We start from the raw sequence: 21,076 nt of genomic DNA on the forward strand, positions 1-21,076 counted from the left end.
AGATTATTAGGTGTTAAAAGACCTACCTAAATGAGACTTCTAAACTTGTTCAAGAGGGGCACCTGGGTGGCTCAGTCGGTTAAGTGTCTGCCTTCGGCTCAGATCGTGATCCCAGGGTCCTGGGATCGAGCCCCACATGGGGCTCCCTGCTCAGCTGGAAGCCTGCTTCTCCCTCTGCCTGCCGTTCCCCCTGCTTGTGCTCTCTCTTTCTCTCAAATAAATAAATAAATAAAATCTTTAAAAAATAAAAAAAATAAACTCATCCAAGAGACTTGAAAGAGAAGTGGAATAGGAGTAACTCCCTCTCCAGGGGATTCCTGCTGTTTGTCACAACCCCAGTCTGGGTTCCACCTAGAACCGTCTTATTCAGGACCGCTGTGAAGCTGCCCCAGAGCCACCTGGCTCCTTGCCGAGGGGCACAGCCGGCCACATTGTCAGGCCTCCTGGGGCCTGGCCCACCCCTTTCTCCAAGCCCAGTCGCTCAGGCCTGACTGTGTAAGTCATAGGCCCGAAGCTGCTTCCTCTAGGCAGCTGTACCCGATCTCCCCTCAACTTCGGGGCACTTGGAACCTTAAAAAAAGAAATGTGGCTTCCTGGAGGTAGTGGAATTATTCTCCAAGTGCACTATTGTTCCTGCACAATTCTAAGAACTGGGCTTTGTTGCCCCGAGCTGGTACCTGCCTTGTCACGGGGCTGTGTAGCGTTCAGTGGAACAGGGCTTTTAAGTGCTTTTGACATTCACCCTCTGTAAGAACTGCATTGTGTATTGCAGCCCAGTGTATAATGTATAGGAACTCAATAGAACAACGCTTCCTTTTATTATAGGCAATGCAAACAGGTAGTTTCTATTCTGTTGTAATCTAATTTTTTTTAATGCTGGCTGCAATCCACTAAATTGATTTTTCAACACACAAATCAGCCGTAACATACAGGTGGTAAAACATTGCTCTAGATGGTTAAAGCATGAACCGTACTCATGGGTCCCATTATGGGGGAGGGGTCACCTGATATGTGTGAGGCACAGTGGTGAACACTGTCGTCTTTAATCTTGACCGCATTTTGCACCTTAGGTCACCAGATCTCAGAGAGGGCATCACCTAGCCCAGGGCACACCGCAAGTAAGGGCAGAGCCAGGATTCGCCTCTCGGTCAGCCTGACATTTGTGCATGTGTCTGGGACATGGAACCCTTCCCCTGTGTATCTGCCATTACACCTCGCTCGAGATTGTTCCCAGAGGAGATGCCAATAGATACACAATGAGGGAATCAGATGTCAAGCTGTTAGAGAAAGAAATTCAAAAACAGCCTCTTGACTATTATCCTGAGCCAGTGCAAAAGGTTTGGAAACCTGGCCAATGGTTAGATATTTTTTCTTTTAAAATCTTTAATTAATTTTTAAGTTGAGGTATAGCATAGCTCACTGTAAAATGCTCTCATCTTGAGCATACGGTTTGATGGCTCTTTGTGTACACACGGCCACAGGACTACCCCCAGACCAGGACCCAGAACCTTCCCAGTACCTCAGAAGGCTCCCTTGTGCCCCTTCTGAGTCAGTACTCCCCCCACCAAGAGGGGGCCCTTCTTCTGACTTCCCTCATCACTGGTTAGTTTTGCCTCTTCCTCATGGCACGTAAATGGAATTATATGTGATGTGTGGGCGTCTACTTTCATTCAGCGTGACGTCTGTAGGACTTACCCACTTGGCATGTATCTTCAATTCATTCTTTTCTGTTTTGTAGTGTCTAATTACTTTTTGGTACTTTTAAGCTTCTTAAAAATTCTTCATAGAATATTTTAGACATATAGCATAGAGATTAATCCACCACCCCCCCCCCGCCACTGTAAGAAACAAACTTAGGCCCCCATATTCCTTTTCTCTTCAGATTTCCATCTTTGATGCATCCCGACAGCCATCCCAATATAACTGCTCTCCTGAGTATGCTATTGATCCTTCCTGTGTGTGTTAGATTTTTATTGCCTGTGTATGAATTCTTAATGGATCCTTAATTTGTGTGTGTTTGTGCTTTTTTTTTTTTTTATTACTGAGCCCAGACTAAACTTATTCTTCTAGTGTTCCAGGTCTTTCTGGAATTGGGAACCTCAGCTCTGTGCTACTGGGGTCCAGAGAGTTGGAGCGGAGTCCAGAAGGAAAGGCCAGTTGGGGAGAAGCAGGAAGAGAGCAAAGGGGTTGGAAGTCTGGGGGGTGGGAGGTGGGTGTGCAGGGAAGACACTCCCACCTGTGTGAAGCAGCTCTCACCTGGGGGTCCCTGAGGCCCCTGTGTCTGTCTCATCTTGGACCTATGGGGAGCTTGCGTGCCCCTCTTTCTGACCTGATTTTCTGGGCCCACTGGTGCCACCCCTGCCAAGGCAGTTCTCAGAGGGACTTGTTGGGGAGAACAAGGTTCTCCTTTGAGGAGAAGAAAATGCTTGTGGTGCTCTGTATCCCACACCCTCCAGCCAGTGACGGGTAGGGTGGTGAGCACTCATTCATGGGGCCAGGCACCATGCCAAGTAAGCACTTCCCACGTTCTAACACATGGACTCTCTCAGAGCAACCCAGTGAGATGGGCACTGTTTGACAGACTGGGAAACTGAGGCACCTGGCATTGAAGTAACTTCCCCAAGGCTACAGCTAGCAAGTGGCAGAGCTGGGACTCCCAGCCAGAAAGGCCCTCTCCAGACCCACCATGACCTATATACTCGCCAGCCTCAATTCCTCAGAAGGCAGAAAGCGTGCAAGCCATTCCTTCTGGCCGCTCACCTTCTCTGACTACACATCTGTTATGGAGGTTTTCTTGACTTTAGCTCCAGGCAGGCAGGGACTACCTTTGTTTGGCACATGTTGTATCTCAGGGACCTAGCCCAGCATCCAGAACAGACTCAATGCTAGTGATATCCGTGGGACAGATGCTGAATGAGTGAGTGGGCCCCAATGCCGATGCAGAGGGGTGGAAAACCATCCACAGGGAGGCCTTTGAGTGGAGTGTCTGCCAACTCCAGGCTTGACGCCCAGCTGTGGGGGATCTGAAAGTCAAAAGTTGGAGTCCCAGCTCCAGGGCTCCCTCGCAATGCCACCTTGGACCGCCTTAACCTTCCTCATCTGGAAAGTGGGGATCCTGACAGTGCCACCCTCCTGGGGTCACTGGCACTGAATGGCAGGGTGTGACACACCACCGTCCATTCTGGGTACAGGTGGGGCAGGGGGCCTCCCAGGTTGGCGGGTCCTGTTTGGGTGAAAGGCCAAGATGGTGTCGTGGGAGAACACCCGAGTTCCTATTCAGGCCCAGCAGTTCTGTGGAACTCGATGGTGGGCACATTTGAGCTGTGTGATTGGTGGTGTCCTGTAACTTTTCCCTGTGTCCCTAGTTCCACAACCGCAGCTGCCCTTGGTCCCTGCCTCTGTGTTGCAGCCCTCTGCTGTCATCTGACACTCAGGAGACGGCTAGCCAGGCCTTAGTCGGCTGCAGAGGAGCTCTTGGGCCGCTCCGGGTTGACATCCCCTGGGGACTGGCTAGGGAGGACAGCACTCGTTTTTGCTCACACTCATTTGGCTTTGTAGACACGCTTCCTGGCCCTGGTACTAACCAGCAAGTTTTCAACCCCATCCTCAAATACACCCACTGTTTACCTTGCCTGCATGGTGCGCTCAGCAGGGCCGTTCATAGGAAACGCTGAGGACCTCTCCGTCATAGCTGGGAGCTAAGCTTTTGTGGGTGCCTCTTTGGTTCCAAGGGCTCTTTCTGCATTCCACTTACTGGTCTCCTCACCCTAGGAGGGGGGTGTAATCCCCACCCCAGCCCCACTTTACAGATGAGTAAACTGAGGCACAGAGAGGTCTAGCCAGTTGCCTGAGCACAGTCAGGATTTGAACTCCAGCCCAGGTTGTCTTTGTGAGCCCAAAGCCCAGGCTGTCTCCACTTCGTTCCGTGCTGCTCTGCAGAGAAGGCAGGAGTAAGCCCATGAATGCTAGTGACAGCCACAGTGCCTGTGATGGTGACAATTGCAGCTAACGTCTGTCACATGCTTGCTCCGTGCTGTGAACTGTAATCAGCGCCCAGCATGCGCTTCCACATGCAATCCTCACTCCATGAGGTTATCGGCATTTCTATCCCCAGTTCACAAATGACAAACACTGGGAGTTCAGAGAAAAGTTTGTCCAAAGGCATGCAGCTAGTGCATGAGACAGTTGTGCCCCTCGCCCTGCCGATCCACACCTTGGGGTTTGAAAAACCAGGTACACTTTGACATCCAGACACTGAGATTTGCTCGGTGCTGGAAAGAGCTGAACTACTAAGCCATGAGAAGCCACAGAGGAACCTTAAATGCATATTACTAAGTGAAAGAAGCCAATCTGAAAAGGCTGCCTACTGTATAACTCCAACCATAGGACATTCTGGAAAAGGTAAACACATTCTGGAGAGAGTAAAGAGATCATTGCCAAGGGGGGAGGAAAGAATAGGCAGAAAACAGGATTTTCAGGGCAGTGAAACTAGTCGGTATGAAACTGTAATGATGTCATTATCCACGTAAACTATAAAAATGTCATTATACATGTGTCCAATCCCATGTTCTGTACAACAGCACCACACCAAGAGTGACCCCTGATGGAGGCTAGACTGTGGACTCTGGGCGATAATGATGTGTCACTGCAGGTTCATCCAGCGTAACAAGTGTCCTGCTCTGGGGGTGGGGGGAGATGCTGGTTCTGGGGGAGCCTGCGTGTGTGGGGAGCAGGGGTTGTATGGGAAATCTCTACCTTCCACTCAGCTTTGCTGGTGAAGTCTAAAACTGCTGTAAATAACAGTCTATTTTTAAAAAGCAGACAGGTACACAAGGTACTCGTTACTGCTTGGGCTGCCACCAGCCTGCCCCTTGACCTGCGTTCTTCCCACATGCCCCAGCAGGGATGTAACGGGGAAGTGTGTGGCCGTGCAGGACGTGGGGGCTGCCCTGGCTAGATTATCTGCGGGCTAGTCTTTTCCAGGTGTTCGTCCAGGCCTGCTGTCAGGTGGGTTTGACATTGAATCCAGGAGCATGCATGGCGTGGGGAGCCAGAGGGAGGGAATGGTGCAATTGGGTAACCAAGGGAGGCCAGAGGGATGTCAGGCATGCCCGTGGACTCTGCCAGGGGATGGACTGATGCTCCCATTTGGGGAGAAGGAAGGAGAAGGTAAGGGGAGGTGATAACCACATTCTTTGGTCCCATTCCCTGGGACAGCATGTGCTCAGAGGAGGCTGGCCTGGCGGTTGCCAGGCATTGCAAAATTCAGGCTGAGTTGAATCAATGGCCTTTGGAAAAGTACATTTTGCTCAGGAGCCAAGTAAAACTGAAGACTCTGCCGCCAGCACACTGAAGTCAAGAGCCCTGACTCACACTGAGTGGGAGGGAGGAGAGCTGAAGGCAGGCTGTGGCCCTCCAGTGGGCCCAGGCTCCCTCCGGTGCCAGGCCCCTCGGCCAGCTCAAGACCCTTGACCAGGACAGTGTGCGTGCCACGCACAGCATCCTCACGTGGTTCTGTCAGGGCTCAGACCCCCTTCGTGGTTTAGAAATTTTCCGTCCCTAGGAAACCATGGGCAAAATGAATCACTGTAAAAATCTAATTTTCTTATTGATTTGCTTTGTCAGTTTAAAGATGACTTGTCTCTAAGATGAGTCTTTGGTAGATAACCGTTCCAAAAGCCTAAAGATTTTGGGGGCATCTGGGTGTGGTGGGAATAGCTCTGCTGGGACGCACACATAGTTCCCACATGTGACCTCAGTTTTTCTGCCTTTAAAATGGATCTGGACTAAATTAGCCTTGCCAAATACCCAGGAAGCTTGTCACTAGTGTCCCCATTGCCTTGGCAGACACTGCTAATCCTTCTCAGCCTTCATAGCTGGGCAGCCTGGAATTGATCCCAGAGACGAACCTTCTTGGCCAAACGGGGACTCCGTGATCTCAGTTCCTTTCTAGCGCTAGAACATTTAGATCTCTTTGCCCTCTCCTGTCTTCATAGTTGTACTGCCTATTCTGATTTAAAAAACTCAACATTTAAGCCCAAGCTCACAAATTTGATTGTCCCCAGGCCAAATCGGAGCCACAGAAGTATTATTGTTTTATTTAAAAAAAAAAAAAACAAAAAAACTCATTGCCATCATTTTTAAATTAGTGATTTCACATAGGACCCAAGATTCCTGTTTTTTTGTTTTTTTTTTTCCTGATTTTTGGCCATTCCAGGGCTCCTTGTTTCAGCCAAGGGCCAAGCTGGGGGCTTTGTGCTCCCTTTATTTTTTTAATTTTATTTAATTTTTTATAGTTTCAAGTTGTTATTTAAATTCCAGTTAGTTAACATACAGTGTAATATTAGTTTCCGGTGTCTGCTCCCTTAAGCTGGGCTTTGGCCCCTTCAATTTGCCACAGGCCCCAGCCAGCCGACTTCTCTCATTTTTAGTATCTACCTCGCCTTAGTAGGCATTTTTTTTCTTTTTTTTTTAAGATTTTATTTATTTATTTGACAGAGAGAGACACAGCAAGAGAGGGAACACAAGCAGGGGGAGTGGGAGAGGGAGAAGCAGGCTTTCCATGGAACAGGGAGCCCAATGCGGGGCTCTATCCCCGGACCCTGGGATCATGACCTGAGCCGAAGGCAGACGCTTACCAACTGAACCACCCAGGTGCCCCAGTAGGCATTTTTCTACCTCGGAGTGTACTTCCTACAGAGATGCATGATGCCTGGTTGTCTCTCATTTGGTGATGTGAGCAGTAGGTGATCCGTGCCTGGGCCCACTAAGTCATTTGGGAAACTTGATGTTTCCTAGAATCTTTTTCAGAGGGAAAGGGTATTTTCTATCTATGAATAGTCACTCCCTAGTGGTTTTATATTTTTATTTTCCCATGTGGGCTTTCCTTAAAGCAAAGGCTTAGATAAGCTGTGGACTGTTGAGGAAAGCAGGGATGAGGCAGATGTTGACAGTATGGGGTGGGGAGGAGATCTCCTTCCCCTCCTTCCCTCTGTCACTGTAGGCCTCCCCTCTGAAGTCTCATTGCTGGTGGGTGGTTAGGAAGCCCATGGCTTTCAAAGGGTACTCACCTGCACATCTCAGGTGAGCTCTTTGCCTGCGAAAGACCCAGTCTTCTGTGGCCCAGTGGGCCTCTTGTTACTTAAAGATGATGCATGCTCCCTACTTAAGAGTGCAGTGCCAGGTGCTAGGGAACCCAAGATGCGTAAGGCCAGTTCCTGCCCTGGGCAAGTTCACAACTTCTAGGGGAAAACACAAATAGTATTAATGAGATGGAGTGGGTTGCGCCGTTCATTCATGATTACAGTTCACACATGTGTAGTAACAACACACCATGTGCCTTATGATGACAGAGTGAAGCTCAGGGGCTGTGGGCAGCCCAGAAGGTGGTGCCTCAGCCAGCCTGGGGATAATTAGAGATGGATTCTCGAAGAAAGGGATGTGTGAGCTGAGTTTTAAAGAATTACTGGGTTGGGACGCCTGGGTGGCTCAATTGTTAAGCTTCTGCCTTCGGCTCAGGTCATGATCTCAGGGTCCTGGGAACGAGTCCCGCATCGGGCTCCCTGCTCGGCGGGAAGCCTGCTTCTCCCTCTCCCGCTCCCCCTGCTTGTGTTCCTTCTCTCGCAGTGTCTCTCTCTGTCAAATAAAATCTTTAAAAATAAAAAAAAAAGAAAGAAAGAATTACTGGGTCCTCTGACGTCTCCTCCCACTCCAGCTATGTCAGCCTCCTTACTGTTCCAGGAGCCTGCCAAATATGCTTCCTGCCTCAGGGCCTTTGCACTTGCTCTCAGTTCTGCCTGGATTGTTCTTCTCTGGATATCCACGTGGCTGCTATCTCACTTCATTCAGATCTTCATTTGCATGTCACTTTGTTAGATGGTGCTTCTCTGATAGCCATCCCCCCACCCCATCTAAAACAGCACTTATATTATACTTTGTCTCCTAGCTTGGTTTATTTTTCTTCATAATATCGGCATTGACATATTAGTTCATTTATTATTTGTCTCTTCTACTAGGATGTAAGCTAGGCAAAGGCAGGCAGTTTTGTGTCTGACCACTGTTGTATTCCTAGCACCTGGAAGTGTTTGGTATACAATAGGTACTCAATCATGACAGAAAGAATGAGCTGGTGGAGGAGGAGAGAGAAGAGGTGATGCAAACAGAGGGCACAGTGCATGTAAATGAACGGAGCTGGGACAGAATGGCCTCTCTGGAACAGAGTGTTGGTGGGGCCATGAGGTGGGTGGGAGGGAGGGAGGGCAGGTAATGTACAGATAGGGACAGTTCTCCTAAAGACCCTATCTGTCTTTATTTTTTAATTTATAACTTGTTTATTATGAAACAACTGAAAAGTACGGAGATGTGCCCAAATGAAAATGGTCATCAAGGAGGGCACTTTGACCCCTTTCCTCATGTATTTTTCCATGGGATTGTCTGAAAAATTTCATCTTTTAATTTGTGAGCCAGGCCTCGCTTTCTAAAGCACACCGCTGCTTCCCAGCCTGGCACAGTACCTTCGTGTGGGTACACGTCCCAGCTTCACCACATGCCAGTTGAGTGACTTTGGGCTTCTGGAGCGACGAACCTTAGCAGGAGCTGTTGCTCTCCCTGAGACACACCCTTCTGCCCTTTTTCTCAGCCTCATTTCTGCTTGTCTTTTTAGGCTCAGGGTCTCAGCCCGAGAGTCACCGACTCTACACAGTCTTTTCTGAGCCTTAGTTTCCTTTTCTGTAAAAAAAAAGGGCTGAATCTCGTTTTGGTATCTTGGAGAGTCTTGGGGATTCAATGAGCTGTCACGAGCACAGAGGCTGGCTTACTTAATATTAATTCTCTCTTTCCCCTTTCCATGACATCAGATCCACCTCCAGGTTTTTCTTCATTCTGCTTTCTTTGACCTGCCAACCTCTTAAAATCTTGATCCTATCTAAGGGCTTTTATCCCCAGGCCTCGCCAGAACTCAGCCCTCACTTCTTAAGGTAGCTGAGAATGTTGTCCAAAAGGTAGTCTCATAGTGCAGAGTAAAACTGAATTATGGGCAGGTGCAGATAGAGGTCAAGTGACATTTGGGCTCTCCCCAAAGAGGGCACCTTCCACAGACATCTTTCTCCCAAATATTCTGCTCCAAAACTTAAAACCACTGGCCCCAGTGGTTTCTTCCTTTTAAATCTCTGTTGAAGGCCGTGCCCTGGCTGGGAGCCGCAGGGATGAGAACCCAGTCCCCGGAATAGCTCGTGCTGCTCAGCATTTAAATGCCGTCTGTATTTTTATCCGATGATGGGTCATTTCTGAAAAACCCCCACTCATGTTCTGCCCCTCTAAGAATACATTTCCATTTATAGCTTCCACTCTCAGGATGATGTTGTGTCCTGGTGTGGGGCTGGCGGCTGCGTCCTGTTTCCAGTGATTTGGAAACACTTTGGGGCCCTTGCTGTCCCCTGGCCTGTGTTCCTGGTGGCCTTGACAGTGGGAAGCCTGACTCCCAGCCAAGCCCCAGCTGCCTGACGTCCTGAGGCTCCGATACCAGGCCTTTCCTCTTTCTGTGAGAGCGTGAGCGCATCGAGCTCTTGCAGCGTGGGGGGGGGGGGCCCCATTCAGCGGTGCTCTGCCAGGGCCTGAGGGTGACACCACACCACAGTTCCAAAGCTCCATGGGACCCTTCCTCCTTTACTCGCTTACCAAGTGCCCACAGCCCGCTGTGGGTGCCAGACTCCGTGCAGGCACAGGAGGGCAATGCTGAGCGTGGACAGCCAAGGGCCTCAGGGCCTAGTGCAGAGTTTTTGGGAGGCCAAAGAGGGTCAGGGTGAGGGTCAGCCTCTGGGTCAGGCTGACCAGGGTTCTAGCCTGACTCTGCCTCTCGCTGGTTGTGTGAACATAGGCAAGTGGCTCAGCCTCTCTGAGCCTCGGTTTACACATTTGTTGATGGCATCTCATGGGTGGTAGGGAGGATTCAGTGGGATAGGGTAGGTCAAGTGTACTAAGTGGGGCTTGGCCCAAAGGGTAGGAGCCCAGGAAATGCCAGTCCCTTTTCCCATCCCTCTGTTGACCTGTGGTAACTCAGGTGGGTACATGCTGAAAGTCTTAGGAAACAAATTTGAAGTTGGAAATCAACACACAGCTGATACCCTAGCAATTCTAGCATGCACAGCATCTCCTGAAGTGCACTTTTTTCTCAAATGCCCGCCCTCCCCACCCCTATGCTGGTTTAGTTCATTCCACAGTGGGGCCCTGGAAGCTGCAAATTTAATCAGCTCCCTGGCAGATTCTGAGGCAGTAGTGCAAGGACCACACTTGGAGAAAAGCTGCCTCCTTCATCTAATCCACAAGTATTTCTATGGACCTACTGTGTGCCCGGCACTTTTCTAGGCTCTAGGGATATAGTGGAACTCAAAGGCAGACACAGTTCCTGCTCTCCTGTAACTTACATGCTAATGGCAGAATCAGGCAATCAACAAATGCACATAACACAGCATAAGATCGGGCAGTGATCTTAAGTGCTACGAAGAAAAAACCCGTAGAGCAAGGAGATGGAGAGGGGTGTTTTAGTTAGTGGCCAGGACAGGCCTCTCCAAGGAGGTGACATCTGAATATAGACTAACGTGAAGTGAGGCAGCAAGCATGTAGACATCTGAGGGAAGAACATTCCAGATACAGAGAATGGCAAGGGCAAAGGGCCTGAGATAGGAGCAAGCTTGCTTGATTTCTCAAGGAACAGATCGTGTTAGGATTTAGAGCTATTAGACTAGTTCCCCTCCCCCCCACCCCCACTGCTGTGTGTGAGCTTTGTTCTCCCCCGACTGGCTCAGGTCCAGGTAACAGGTAAAGTGTATTGTCCGGCCCAGCGAGGCCTCTCCCGTTTTTCTGATAGACCATCTAAAACACTCTTGGAGAATATCTTAGTCATCTTCCTGATTAGCCGGTTTTACTGTGTTGCTCAGCAGCGTGCCCCCACAGCCAACACGGCACAGCGCACCTCACCACTGCTCAGGCATCTGGAAACCCCAAGAGAACAAAGACGGTGACTTGAAAAGAGTCGGGGGGCCCTGTCCCTTAACACAGAATACCTGCCCTTTCTGTTTTATTGTAACTATCTGAAGCTGCATGAGTTTGGATTCCACAATCCCTGAGGTTCCTTCTGGGATCCTAAGAAAAGGTTTTGTTTGAGAAGCTGTTGAGATTTATTCTGGACATATCAAGTGTGAGGGGCAGGCGGGATGCACCTGGGCATGAGGAAGCTCCTTGGGCATTACCATGTGAGCTCTGCAAGGACAGGGACCACATCTGTCTTGTTGACTTCCTCCTGTCTCTCTGGAACTTGGCACAGTAAATTAAGGCATGGATGAATTGGCTGTGGGAGCTACAAGAGAAGCACCCTAATCACTGACCCCTGGGCGCACACCTGGATGTCAGGGATAGCAGGAGGAAAAGGAGCAGCCAGAGAGGGTACCAGAGAGGTGAGAATACCATGGAACATTAGACAGGCAAGAGAAATCCAGGAAGGAACGGACGGTTAGCAGGTTCAGTGCAGAGGCATACCGAGGAGAGCCAATGGCATCTGGCCCTTAGTAACTCTTGGGTGATCTTAGCTAGAGCAGGAAGAGAGACTGGAGGGGAGGCTGCTGTCAGAGGCCAGACTGCTGTGGGATAAGGATTAAATGGAAGGTGAAATGTGAAGTTATTCTAGGCCAGGTATTAAGAAGTGTGCTGTGTACTTCCAATTGCATTGCATTGAAAGGTACCGAATAACCCGTTGTCTTCTCTTTAAGATACTAAGGTTGATTATTGGGTTCAGGTGGCTGTAGCCTGGTCCATCTATTATTAAGTTTCTGATCATTGCTAAGATCCAGTGTTTTATCAAAGGATACACAGGGATGATTTTTCAAATTCTGTTAGTCTCCCCACATTATTCTGTGGAATTCTATAAAATAGAACTTTGCCTTCATCAACTATTTGGTTACTTAGAACTGTATTTGTATGCAAAAAAAAATGTGAGAATAAGTGCTTTCCCTTTATTTTCTGGTTTTCAGAATAATGAGTTGGTGGCCTAGTATCTCCAAAGGTGTCTGAAGAGGGTTTTTTTGTTTTCTGAAGTGTCGTTATGAACTCGTAGATTGCTTAATGTGTTTGATGTGTTTTAGCTACGGCCATCATTAAAAATTTTTACAGCTTTACTTAGGTATAATTGACATACAATAAACTTCCCATAAATAAAGGGTGCAGTTTGAGAAATTTAACATGTATACATCCATGAAACCATCGTCACAATCACCATAGTGAACGTATCCATCACCCCTTAAAGTTTCCGCATGTCCCTCTCTTCCTTTCTCCCTGGGCAACTAACAACCTGCGGTCACTCTAGACTAGTTTGTACTTGTCTAAAATTTTATATCTTCAAAAAGAAGCAGTAGAAGGTGTAACCAAAAGCTAACACAAATGGTTACTTTTATTTTTAGGAGATGCATAAAAAATATTAAATATTTAGGGATAAATTTGACAAAAGAAGTTCAAGACCCATGTACTGAAAACCATAAAACACTGTTGAGAATTTTATGTAGATGGAATCATACCACATGTACCCTAGTTTGTCTTTCATTCGGCATAATTATTTTAAGAATCATCCATGTTGTTGCTCACGTCACTACTTCATTGCTTTTTATTGCTGAGTAGTAGTCCATTGTATGGATATGCCATAATTTATCTATCCATGTGTCCATTGATGGGCGACTGTGGCTATTACCTCACAAATTTGAAGATGTAAGCAAGGGTGTAATTATTTTTATCACTACCCTCCCCACAAAACGTAGGCATAAAATTTAACAGAAGTCAGTGTTCCACAGTTTGCTTTTTTTCTGTTACTGTATAGAGACCTTCCTCATTCCCCTTTATAGCTGTATCTTCCTCCACTTTATGGATGGTCTATAGTTTATTAACTGGTCCCCTTGGATGGACATTTAGATGGTACCCAGTTTGCTATTACAACCGGTGCTGTGATGAATAGCCTGCACATATGTCATTTTGTATTTTCATCTGGAATTTGCTGAATGCCATTAATGGGCGAAGCCCTGCACAATCCACAGGAGATTGAGGAACAGATCTGACGCGTCTCAGTCCAGTAGGAATGGAGGATTCTACAGCCATCTTGGGGCCGTGCCGGGAATGTATATGTCCACAGAGCCTGGGGAGGTCGGGGAGGCTGCCTCAGGAGGGGCCTTCTAGAAGCTCTTCTTCCTCTTTGGCCAGACTTGGTGGCTTCTGTGGGAAGGAGGAGAGGTGAAAGACCAGGACTTTGTGGTCAGAGAAGGTATTCTGGGATGGGAAAGGTCACAGTGGAGGCAGTTGGAGCTGGGGGAACACCCTATTGATCGAGACCTCCACATAGGCACCAAGATTTAGAGAGAGAACCCTGGGGGATGGCTGGAGAGAGAAAACTATGCATGTGGTAATGCTGTGTGCACAGAGGGTCACCACCCAGACCTCCACTCCTCCAGCTCCTGGCCTGTGTCCCTGTTTCACGTAGGCATGTGGGACAGTGGTTAGAGCATCTGTCCTGAAGCTAGACTGCAGGTGTTTGAATCCTGCGCCTGCGTCCTGGGCAAGTGAAATAGGAGGAAGGATGATATCTACTGCACAGGTTGTAAAAAGGATGTGTGCTAATGAATGCCAAGTCTGAGTCCACGGCTGGGTGCACGGTCGTCACTCACAGTGCGGGGCAGCCGTGGTGTAGGTGTCATAGTCATTATTCACCCTCTGAGCTCCTCTCTCTGGGCTAGAGAGGGAGACAGACTTTTTTTCCTTTCTTTTGACAGAGGGAAGATTGGTGTAGGCTCACATTAGCGGTTTGAATGTCAAGGACAGGATTCGGGGGGCTGTGAGAGTGATTCCAGGGCTCGGTAGAACGGGTGCTTGGTTCTTTCCAGAACCAGAGAAGAACTGGTTCTTTCTGTGCCCATGCTTGTTTCCGATGTGTTCATTTACCTCTCTGTGCCCTCCGGCATGCACATGCATGTGCACGCACATGCGCACACACACACATACACACACACCCCGGTAGTTCTCAGTAAGGTGGAAGAAATGACAAGTGAGCAAACAGGCACACTTTTCACCTAACTCCCTGGTACTTGGCACCGAAGGCTCTGACAGGCTGGTGGGCAGGGGTGACCAGGCCAAAGCACCAACAAAAAGCCTTGCTGACTATTTTTGGGACGAATGACCCACCACTTCCAATGACTTGCTCCTAAATGGCATCTAATTTCATTAAGCCTTGGAAACAGTGACATCACGAGTGCCTGCCTGGTAGCCACCCACATATGGCGAGCCACAGAGTGATCTGAGATTCATCTGCAGGAGCAGGGGAGAAGTGAGGTCCCGAGCAGCAAAAGTTAAAATAGCAAAGCTGAGGCATTCTGCTATGAAAAGAAATTACAGAAGAAATCCATTAGTCAGAGATTTCCAGCGTCAATTTCCTTGCTTGGGAGCAGAAGAAGACTTATGCGTGTTTATTTTGGGTGCGGTCATGTAGCCATTCCTCACTCAGTAGGCTAGATATGGCATGTAAAGTGAATTTCTGTTAAGTAAATCCTATATTTTCATCGACTTCTAGTACTAATGTCGATGTATGTTTTATCTTAAGGTAAAATGAGTTAGAGGCATAGATTCAGCATGTTTGATTAAAATAGTGACGCTGGTACCTATTGGACCATGATAGTAAGCCACAAGTCCAGGTAGACTTTTTTTCTCTGTGGGTTCCTTTGCCCAGGTCTCTCCAAGTGAGCTCTTCCTTCTCAGGCACAGAGCAAAAGGGAGAGGGAAAAGCTGCTTAATCCAGATTCCTGGTCTCCGTGGGGGCAATTGAGGCCGTGGCCATGACTTCACCCAGCGGGAGCAGAGGCAACTGGCTGCCTTTCAGACAGAACACAGACTCAGTGGGAAAATGAGCTTCCCACATGTGAAGTTTTGCTCTGCATACAACACAGTTTCTCAACTTAAGATCTCCGGACATTTGGGGCCAGTAATCCTTTGTTGTGGGGGACTGTCCCATGCACTGTAGGATTGTCGGTTGTATTAGCATTCCTGGCCTCAACCTGCTAGGTACTAGGAACACCCCCTACTCCTCAGTGTGACAACCAAATGTCTTGGGGCAGCGGGGGGTGGGGTGGGGTGGGGGGGGAGGCGCAAAATTGCCCCTGGTTGAGAACCACCAGCATATGGCTTTTCAAGAGCATAAGAGATAACAAGGATTTAATAAGCTTTTTATTGGCTTGTTTCTGTTTTAAATATTTTGAGTTTAATGATACCTTGAACTGGGTAAGTCACTCCTCTTCTTGGGGCTTTCATTTTCTCATCTGTAAAATGAATGGGTTGGATATAGTGATCTTAGAGTACCTTCTAGACCTGACAGTGGACAGTGTTGAAGGCAGAAGGCCCCTGTGGGGTCTCTGTGTTTGCATCCTGTCCTAGCATGTGATAAACCTCTTGCCCTCCTAGCTCCAGTCACTGGCTCCCGTTCTCCTGGCGCTTGGCATCCAGATCAGTCAGTCTTCCTTAAGTCCAGCTGATGGTTCTCTTACTTTGAGTCAAGCCCACTTTGCCCCCCCCCCTTTCAAAGTGAAAATTTCTCAATATCCAGTACAAGGAACCCCTGAAGCCCCAGCTTCCCCACTATCCATTTCGTCTTAATCTTGTTAAGACCAGCCAGTGGGTCTTATCTTTGTACAGATGCATTCATTGAGGTAATTCCCCAAGGGCCTGGGTTGGGCAGGGCTGGGCAGCAAGAGGGCCCAGGTCCTGTCTTTGGGAAAATTACAGTCTAGGGGGAGGGCAGGAAAAATGTTTTTTGTTTGACAACAATAAAGAATCCATCTTTTCGCTTTCTCTGTTAGAGGCTAAGCAATTCCAGTTCTTTAACCTTTTTTCCTAAGATGTATTTTCCACTGAAATGGTCTTGGTTTGTCCCCACATTGTTGGGAAAAGCAGCAAGAACATGAATTAGGCCTGGATTCAGATTCCTAGCTGTGGCACTTCACAGGTGTGTGAGCTTAGCTAAACCGCCAGCCTCTCTGAGCCTCATCTATAAAATGGGCTAAAAATCCCTAACTTGAAGGTTGGCCAAGAGAATTGAGTGAGAACATGCCAGTCAAAGGCATAGCATGAGCTGAGCACACACTAGATATACAGTAAGAATCCGTTTCCCCCTCCTCCACTCTCTTTACCCTTTCCTCCGTATTCTCTTGACATTGGGTGGCCACAGCTAATCGCATCACCACATCACCACAATGAGGGACTGACTAATGTAAGTCAGAGAGGACGGCTCACTTCCCGGTCTGTCACATGCTGGGTTCTCACCAGCCTTCCTGTGGCCCGTTTTCTTAGTGACATTCACTGCTGACTCACTTGGCTTGTGGTCAGCTCTGTACCCAGGGTCTTTTTCAGCTCTCCCTTTACCCCACCACCACTCCCCAGTTTAGATTTGTGGTGTGGGAATGGGGTAGTTATTAGAGAACATTCTGTTTAGGTGGCCCTTCTCAAGGAGTCAAAAGCATTACTAGACTGGCAACTTCATGAAGGTAGGACCCATGTCTACCTTGACTACTTCCATTTTCCTACACCTAGAATATGGCCAGCAAGTGCTTAGTAAGTATCTGTTGAATAAATTAATGTATTTTGAGCTGGTCCATGTCTTCCAGGAGATTCCCACCTGCTCTAGGGCAGCATCTGTGGAAAAGTAAGCAAAACCTTGAGACTTTAACTTACCAATGGGTGAGCTCTATACTGATTCCCACAAGTATACAGGGCAGTGGAAGGACCATGGCCTATGACTCAGATTTGGGTTTGATTCCCAGCTGTACTGGTCACGGGCTTGGTGACCTTGAACAAGTGGCTTATAGCTTAGCCTTAGTCTTCTCCTTGGAAAAGTGGGATATCCGTGTCTGCCAGGGTTATCATAAGAATTAAATGTGAGTATGTGTGTGTAAAAGTACCCAGCACAAGCTGGGCAGTGATCTTGGTTTCACATCAGTGATTCTCTCCAAAGCACCTCTTTCCTTTGATCACCGTTGCCTCCAATAGTTTGGCCCAAGTCTACCCTCCTCTCTTAGACCTTTGTTCACTCAGCCTTCCCCCCACTCTTCCCACCCCCAACAAAGACATACTCTTGACACCCAGCAAACATTTGTTAAGCCAGCCCCTCAAAATCAGATGCCTGCAGGGATCCAGTATGTGTGAAGAAAGCAGCTGTGTGGGATTTTTATGTGAAATCTCCCCCTTAAATTGTTTTTCTTAAATTCCATTAAATTAAACACATTTTTTTAACTTTTTATTTTGCCATAATATCCGGCTTACAAAAGAATTTGCAAAACTAATGCAAAGACTTCCCATATGCCCTTTACCCACGCTTCCCCAAAAGTTACCTACCATCTTACATAACCAAAATACCACTATCAAAACCAGGAAAACAACACTATACAGAGGTATTAATTGATACATGGATCCTATTCGGATCCCAGCCATTGTCCCACTGATGTCCTTTTTCTCATCCAGGATATCCTGCATGATTTAGTTGTCATGTCTCTTTAGTCTCCTCCAATCTCTGAAAGTTCTTTAGCCTTTACTTGCCCCCATGACATTGATACTTTTGACAAGTACCGGCCACTCATGAGCCCTCAGTTTGGATTTGTGTGTTGCTTTCTCATGATTCATTTAAGGTTTTACATTCTGAGCAAGATCCCCCACAGGACTTTATGGTGTGCCTTCCCCAGTATGTCAGATCAGGAGGCACATGATATGTCTCCTTATTGGTGACACTCATTTTGGTCACTTGGTTAAGATGATGTCAAGTTTCTCAACTGTAAAGTTACTCTTTTTCCCTTTGTAATTAAAAAGGATTTTGTGGGGAGGTACTTTGAAGAAATATCCTGTTCCTCATCATACTTTTGATTTATTCATTTCTTTATATAGATTTGTGGTTTCCTATTTTATTCAATGGGTTATAATCTATTCCTATGATTATTGATTTTAATGCTCACATTGTCCTTTCTTTGGCCAGTGTCCCCATCATTCTTTGAACACTTTCTTGCTTTCTGACATAAGAAGGTGCTCCAAGTTCATCTTGTTTTTTCCCTGCCTAGTCCTGGAACCAGCCTTTTCTCCGAGTAAAGAATGATATTTAGAAGCCAACATTTGTATTGTGTGGTGACTAACATAACATAATAAAATTAAAAAAAAAAAAAAAGCCAACATTTGAGTATCAGATGCCCTCTTTGCTATCTGGCTGTCACTGTTCCTGGACCCTCTCATGGAATGAGCTAGGAAATCTATGTGAATATGACGTGTATTTCTATATTTGTATCTGTTGAAAATCATGAATTCACAGTGAAACCTCCATGTCCACTCTAGCACCACAGTTTATTCTATGTTTCTCTCCACGTATACCTCCCTTCCCCAACAGTGAGGCACCTGGCCCCCATTATCCTCACTGTATTTACATATTCATTTAGTGTGTCCCCTCCCACCCTCACCCGTGTATCACTCTCCCATCTCTCCCCTCTTCACCCTCACTAGGTTCTAACCTCTGCCCCCAGCTACCCCCACCTCCCCACCCTGAGCAGCCTCTGACTTCCCGTGAAACTCCCAGTCTTGGAATAATGGTTTATAGCTTTTAAACTATGAGGCCCAGTTTCGGCCTGTGGTCCCTGGCTGGTGACCTGATATTAACTGGACGGGGAAGCTGGATTGTAAGCCCCTCCCGCCTCTCTGGTGCCCGGCCCTCCCACCTGTCCTAGCACTGAGTGCCTGTCAGCTCCGTGCTCCAGCACGCCAAGCTCAGTCCTCTTTCTTGGCCTCTGCTCTTGCTGTTCTCTCTACCTGAGCTACTTTATGGCTCCACCCACCCTTCCTCCAAGCCTCCTGCTCTGTTCAGACATCACCTGCTGCCAGAAGCTTCGTGGATTACCCCAGGTGCACTTCCTGGGTTCCTCCGGCACCTTCAGCAAACCCCATGAGGGAGCACCACGGCATCCTCTTCCCATTGCCTTGTCTGTCTCTGTTGCTAAACTATAGGCACGTGGGGCCAAGGGCCGATTTTTATACCTGTGTTCCTAGTGCCTAAAAGAGGACCTAGCACATAGTAGGTGTTCATAAATGTTAGTCAGATGAATATTAATAATAGTAACTGCAAATATTCTTATAGTACTTCCTGGGAGCCAGGCATGGTCCTAAGTGCTTTATATGCATGAAGCCACTTGGTCCTAAGGGCTATGCTGTGAGATAGTATTGTTGCCCCCATTTTACAGCCAGAGGAACTGAGGCACAGAACGGTTATGTCAGTGACGTGCCCAGGGTCGCACAGTGTGGAGTCATGTTTGAGCCCAGGTGGGCTAATTCCACAGTTCGTACATGTTCTTACCTCTCATATGCCTCTCACAGCGAAAGGGGTCAGCGTTTCAGAATAGGGGAGATGAGTAGGTCTGGATAATTGAGTCATGTGGACCCCTCCCTCTCGACCACACTCCCAGCCCGTTTCTAGTGCCCCTCAGGGGCCCAAGAACAGATGACTGGTAGCTGAGCAGGCAGGAGGGAAAGTGTTGCCTTTTAACTTGGCAGCCCCAGGAATATCTTCTCCCCTGAGGTGTTAGGAAACCCAGCACATTTCACGTGCAATTAGAGTGAGTGCACGGTAGGCAAATATCAGATCTTTCGCAAGATTCCAAGTCATCGCAGTGAGGTTAGCGGGGTGCTGACAGCTTTTCCCAATCACCGAAGGGGAACCACGTGCCAACTGGTCACCCCTGAGAGCTGGAGCGGCCGGCGGCTTCACCATGCCAAGTCCTGCTGGAGAGCCGGGGAGCACGGTGTGGACTTAGCGCTCTGGTGATAGAGCTCCGCTTGGTGAGAAGTGTCTGCTCAGGTTCAAGTGACAGGAAGGAAGCCAAGTGTGCGAGGAGCCTCCTCTGTGAATGCTGTGTAAATCCGCCACAGGCATTCATTTCCATACTCCTCTCAGTGACCTGGCAGGGCCTGGTATTAGTAGCCACGAACAAGGAAACTGAGGCTCAGAGTGGTGAAGCTGTTTGCCTAAAGTCACACAGCAAGGAAGACCAGCCCAAGATTTGAACCCAGGGTGGTCTGCTTCCAAGGCCTGAACTCTTAATTAAATAGCTGGCCAGAATGACACCATGTCTGTCTGCCTCCCAAGCCCCCAAATCTTCTGCCACCCCCATGACCCTCGTTTGCTCTGGTGGGGCCCATAGGAGAGAAAGGCATCTGCTCCGTGTGTAGGGAGGAAACCCCTGTCTGACGGAGCCAGAGCCTTGGCAAGCGAACGCCGAGCCTGTGGGCCTCAGGCAGGATTTTACGTTAACTTCATGCCTTGGAGTTGAGAATCCCCACAGGCAGGCTGCAGGAGCTGGGGCAGGGGGTAGTGGAAACAGGAGGGGGAAGGGGAGGCAGGAAAGGGAAGAGGGGGAGGAGAGGTGACTCCGGGCAAGAATGCAGTGCCGTCATGGAACTCAGGAAAGACTGCGTTTCCCTATTTCCTCATTGTTAGCGAAGCCCAAGACGTGGGTTCCGTTTGTTCCACAAGTGCTTACTGAGTGTCTGCTACGCCCCAGGCCCATGCTAGGGTCTGGGGACATGGCAGAGGACAAAACCTGACAAGGTCCCTGCCCTTGTGGTGGTTCCATTGTGATGGGGGGGGGGGCGGAGACCAACCCAGAAACGTAACCAAACGGTCGTCTCAGGTAGTTCTAAGTGTTGTGAGAAAGTACTAGCAGTACTACCCTGAGGGCAGGGTCCCCTCAGAGGGGGGTCCGGCGGGCCTCCTGGAGGAGGTGGCCTGAAAGAGTGGGAGAAGCTGGTTCTGGGAAGAACTGTGGCTCGCGCACCAGGTGGCATGCTGGCTGACACCATCTTCCCTGCTGCCTGAGACCCGCACCCCTGTACCCACCTCACCCCTGTCCCCTTTGCTCTCTGCAGGTTTGACATCTACAGGAAGGTGCCCAAGGACCTCACGCAGCCGACATACACCGGGGCCATTAGTGAGTAGTGTCCTTCTTGCCGTTGCCCCCCGCCCCTCCCCCCATGCCAT

The 21,076-nt window shown here is 48.5% G+C and overlaps 1 protein-coding gene across 1 annotated transcript in view; it reads left to right on the top strand.

The window, feature by feature from the left end:
• Positions 1-21,076, top strand: part of ERGIC1 (endoplasmic reticulum-golgi intermediate compartment 1) — a 103,200-nt gene that overhangs the window by 28,875 nt on the left and 53,249 nt on the right. Inside the window, exon 2 of the mRNA XM_036120326.2 lies at positions 20,965-21,026. Coding sequence (XP_035976219.1) covers positions 20,965-21,026 — 62 coding nt within the window. The remainder of the gene's footprint in view (positions 1-20,964; positions 21,027-21,076) is intronic.

Source organism: Halichoerus grypus, chromosome 2 (genome assembly GCF_964656455.1).
Source record: "Halichoerus grypus chromosome 2, mHalGry1.hap1.1, whole genome shotgun sequence".
NCBI lineage: Eukaryota > Metazoa > Chordata > Mammalia > Carnivora > Phocidae > Halichoerus > Halichoerus grypus.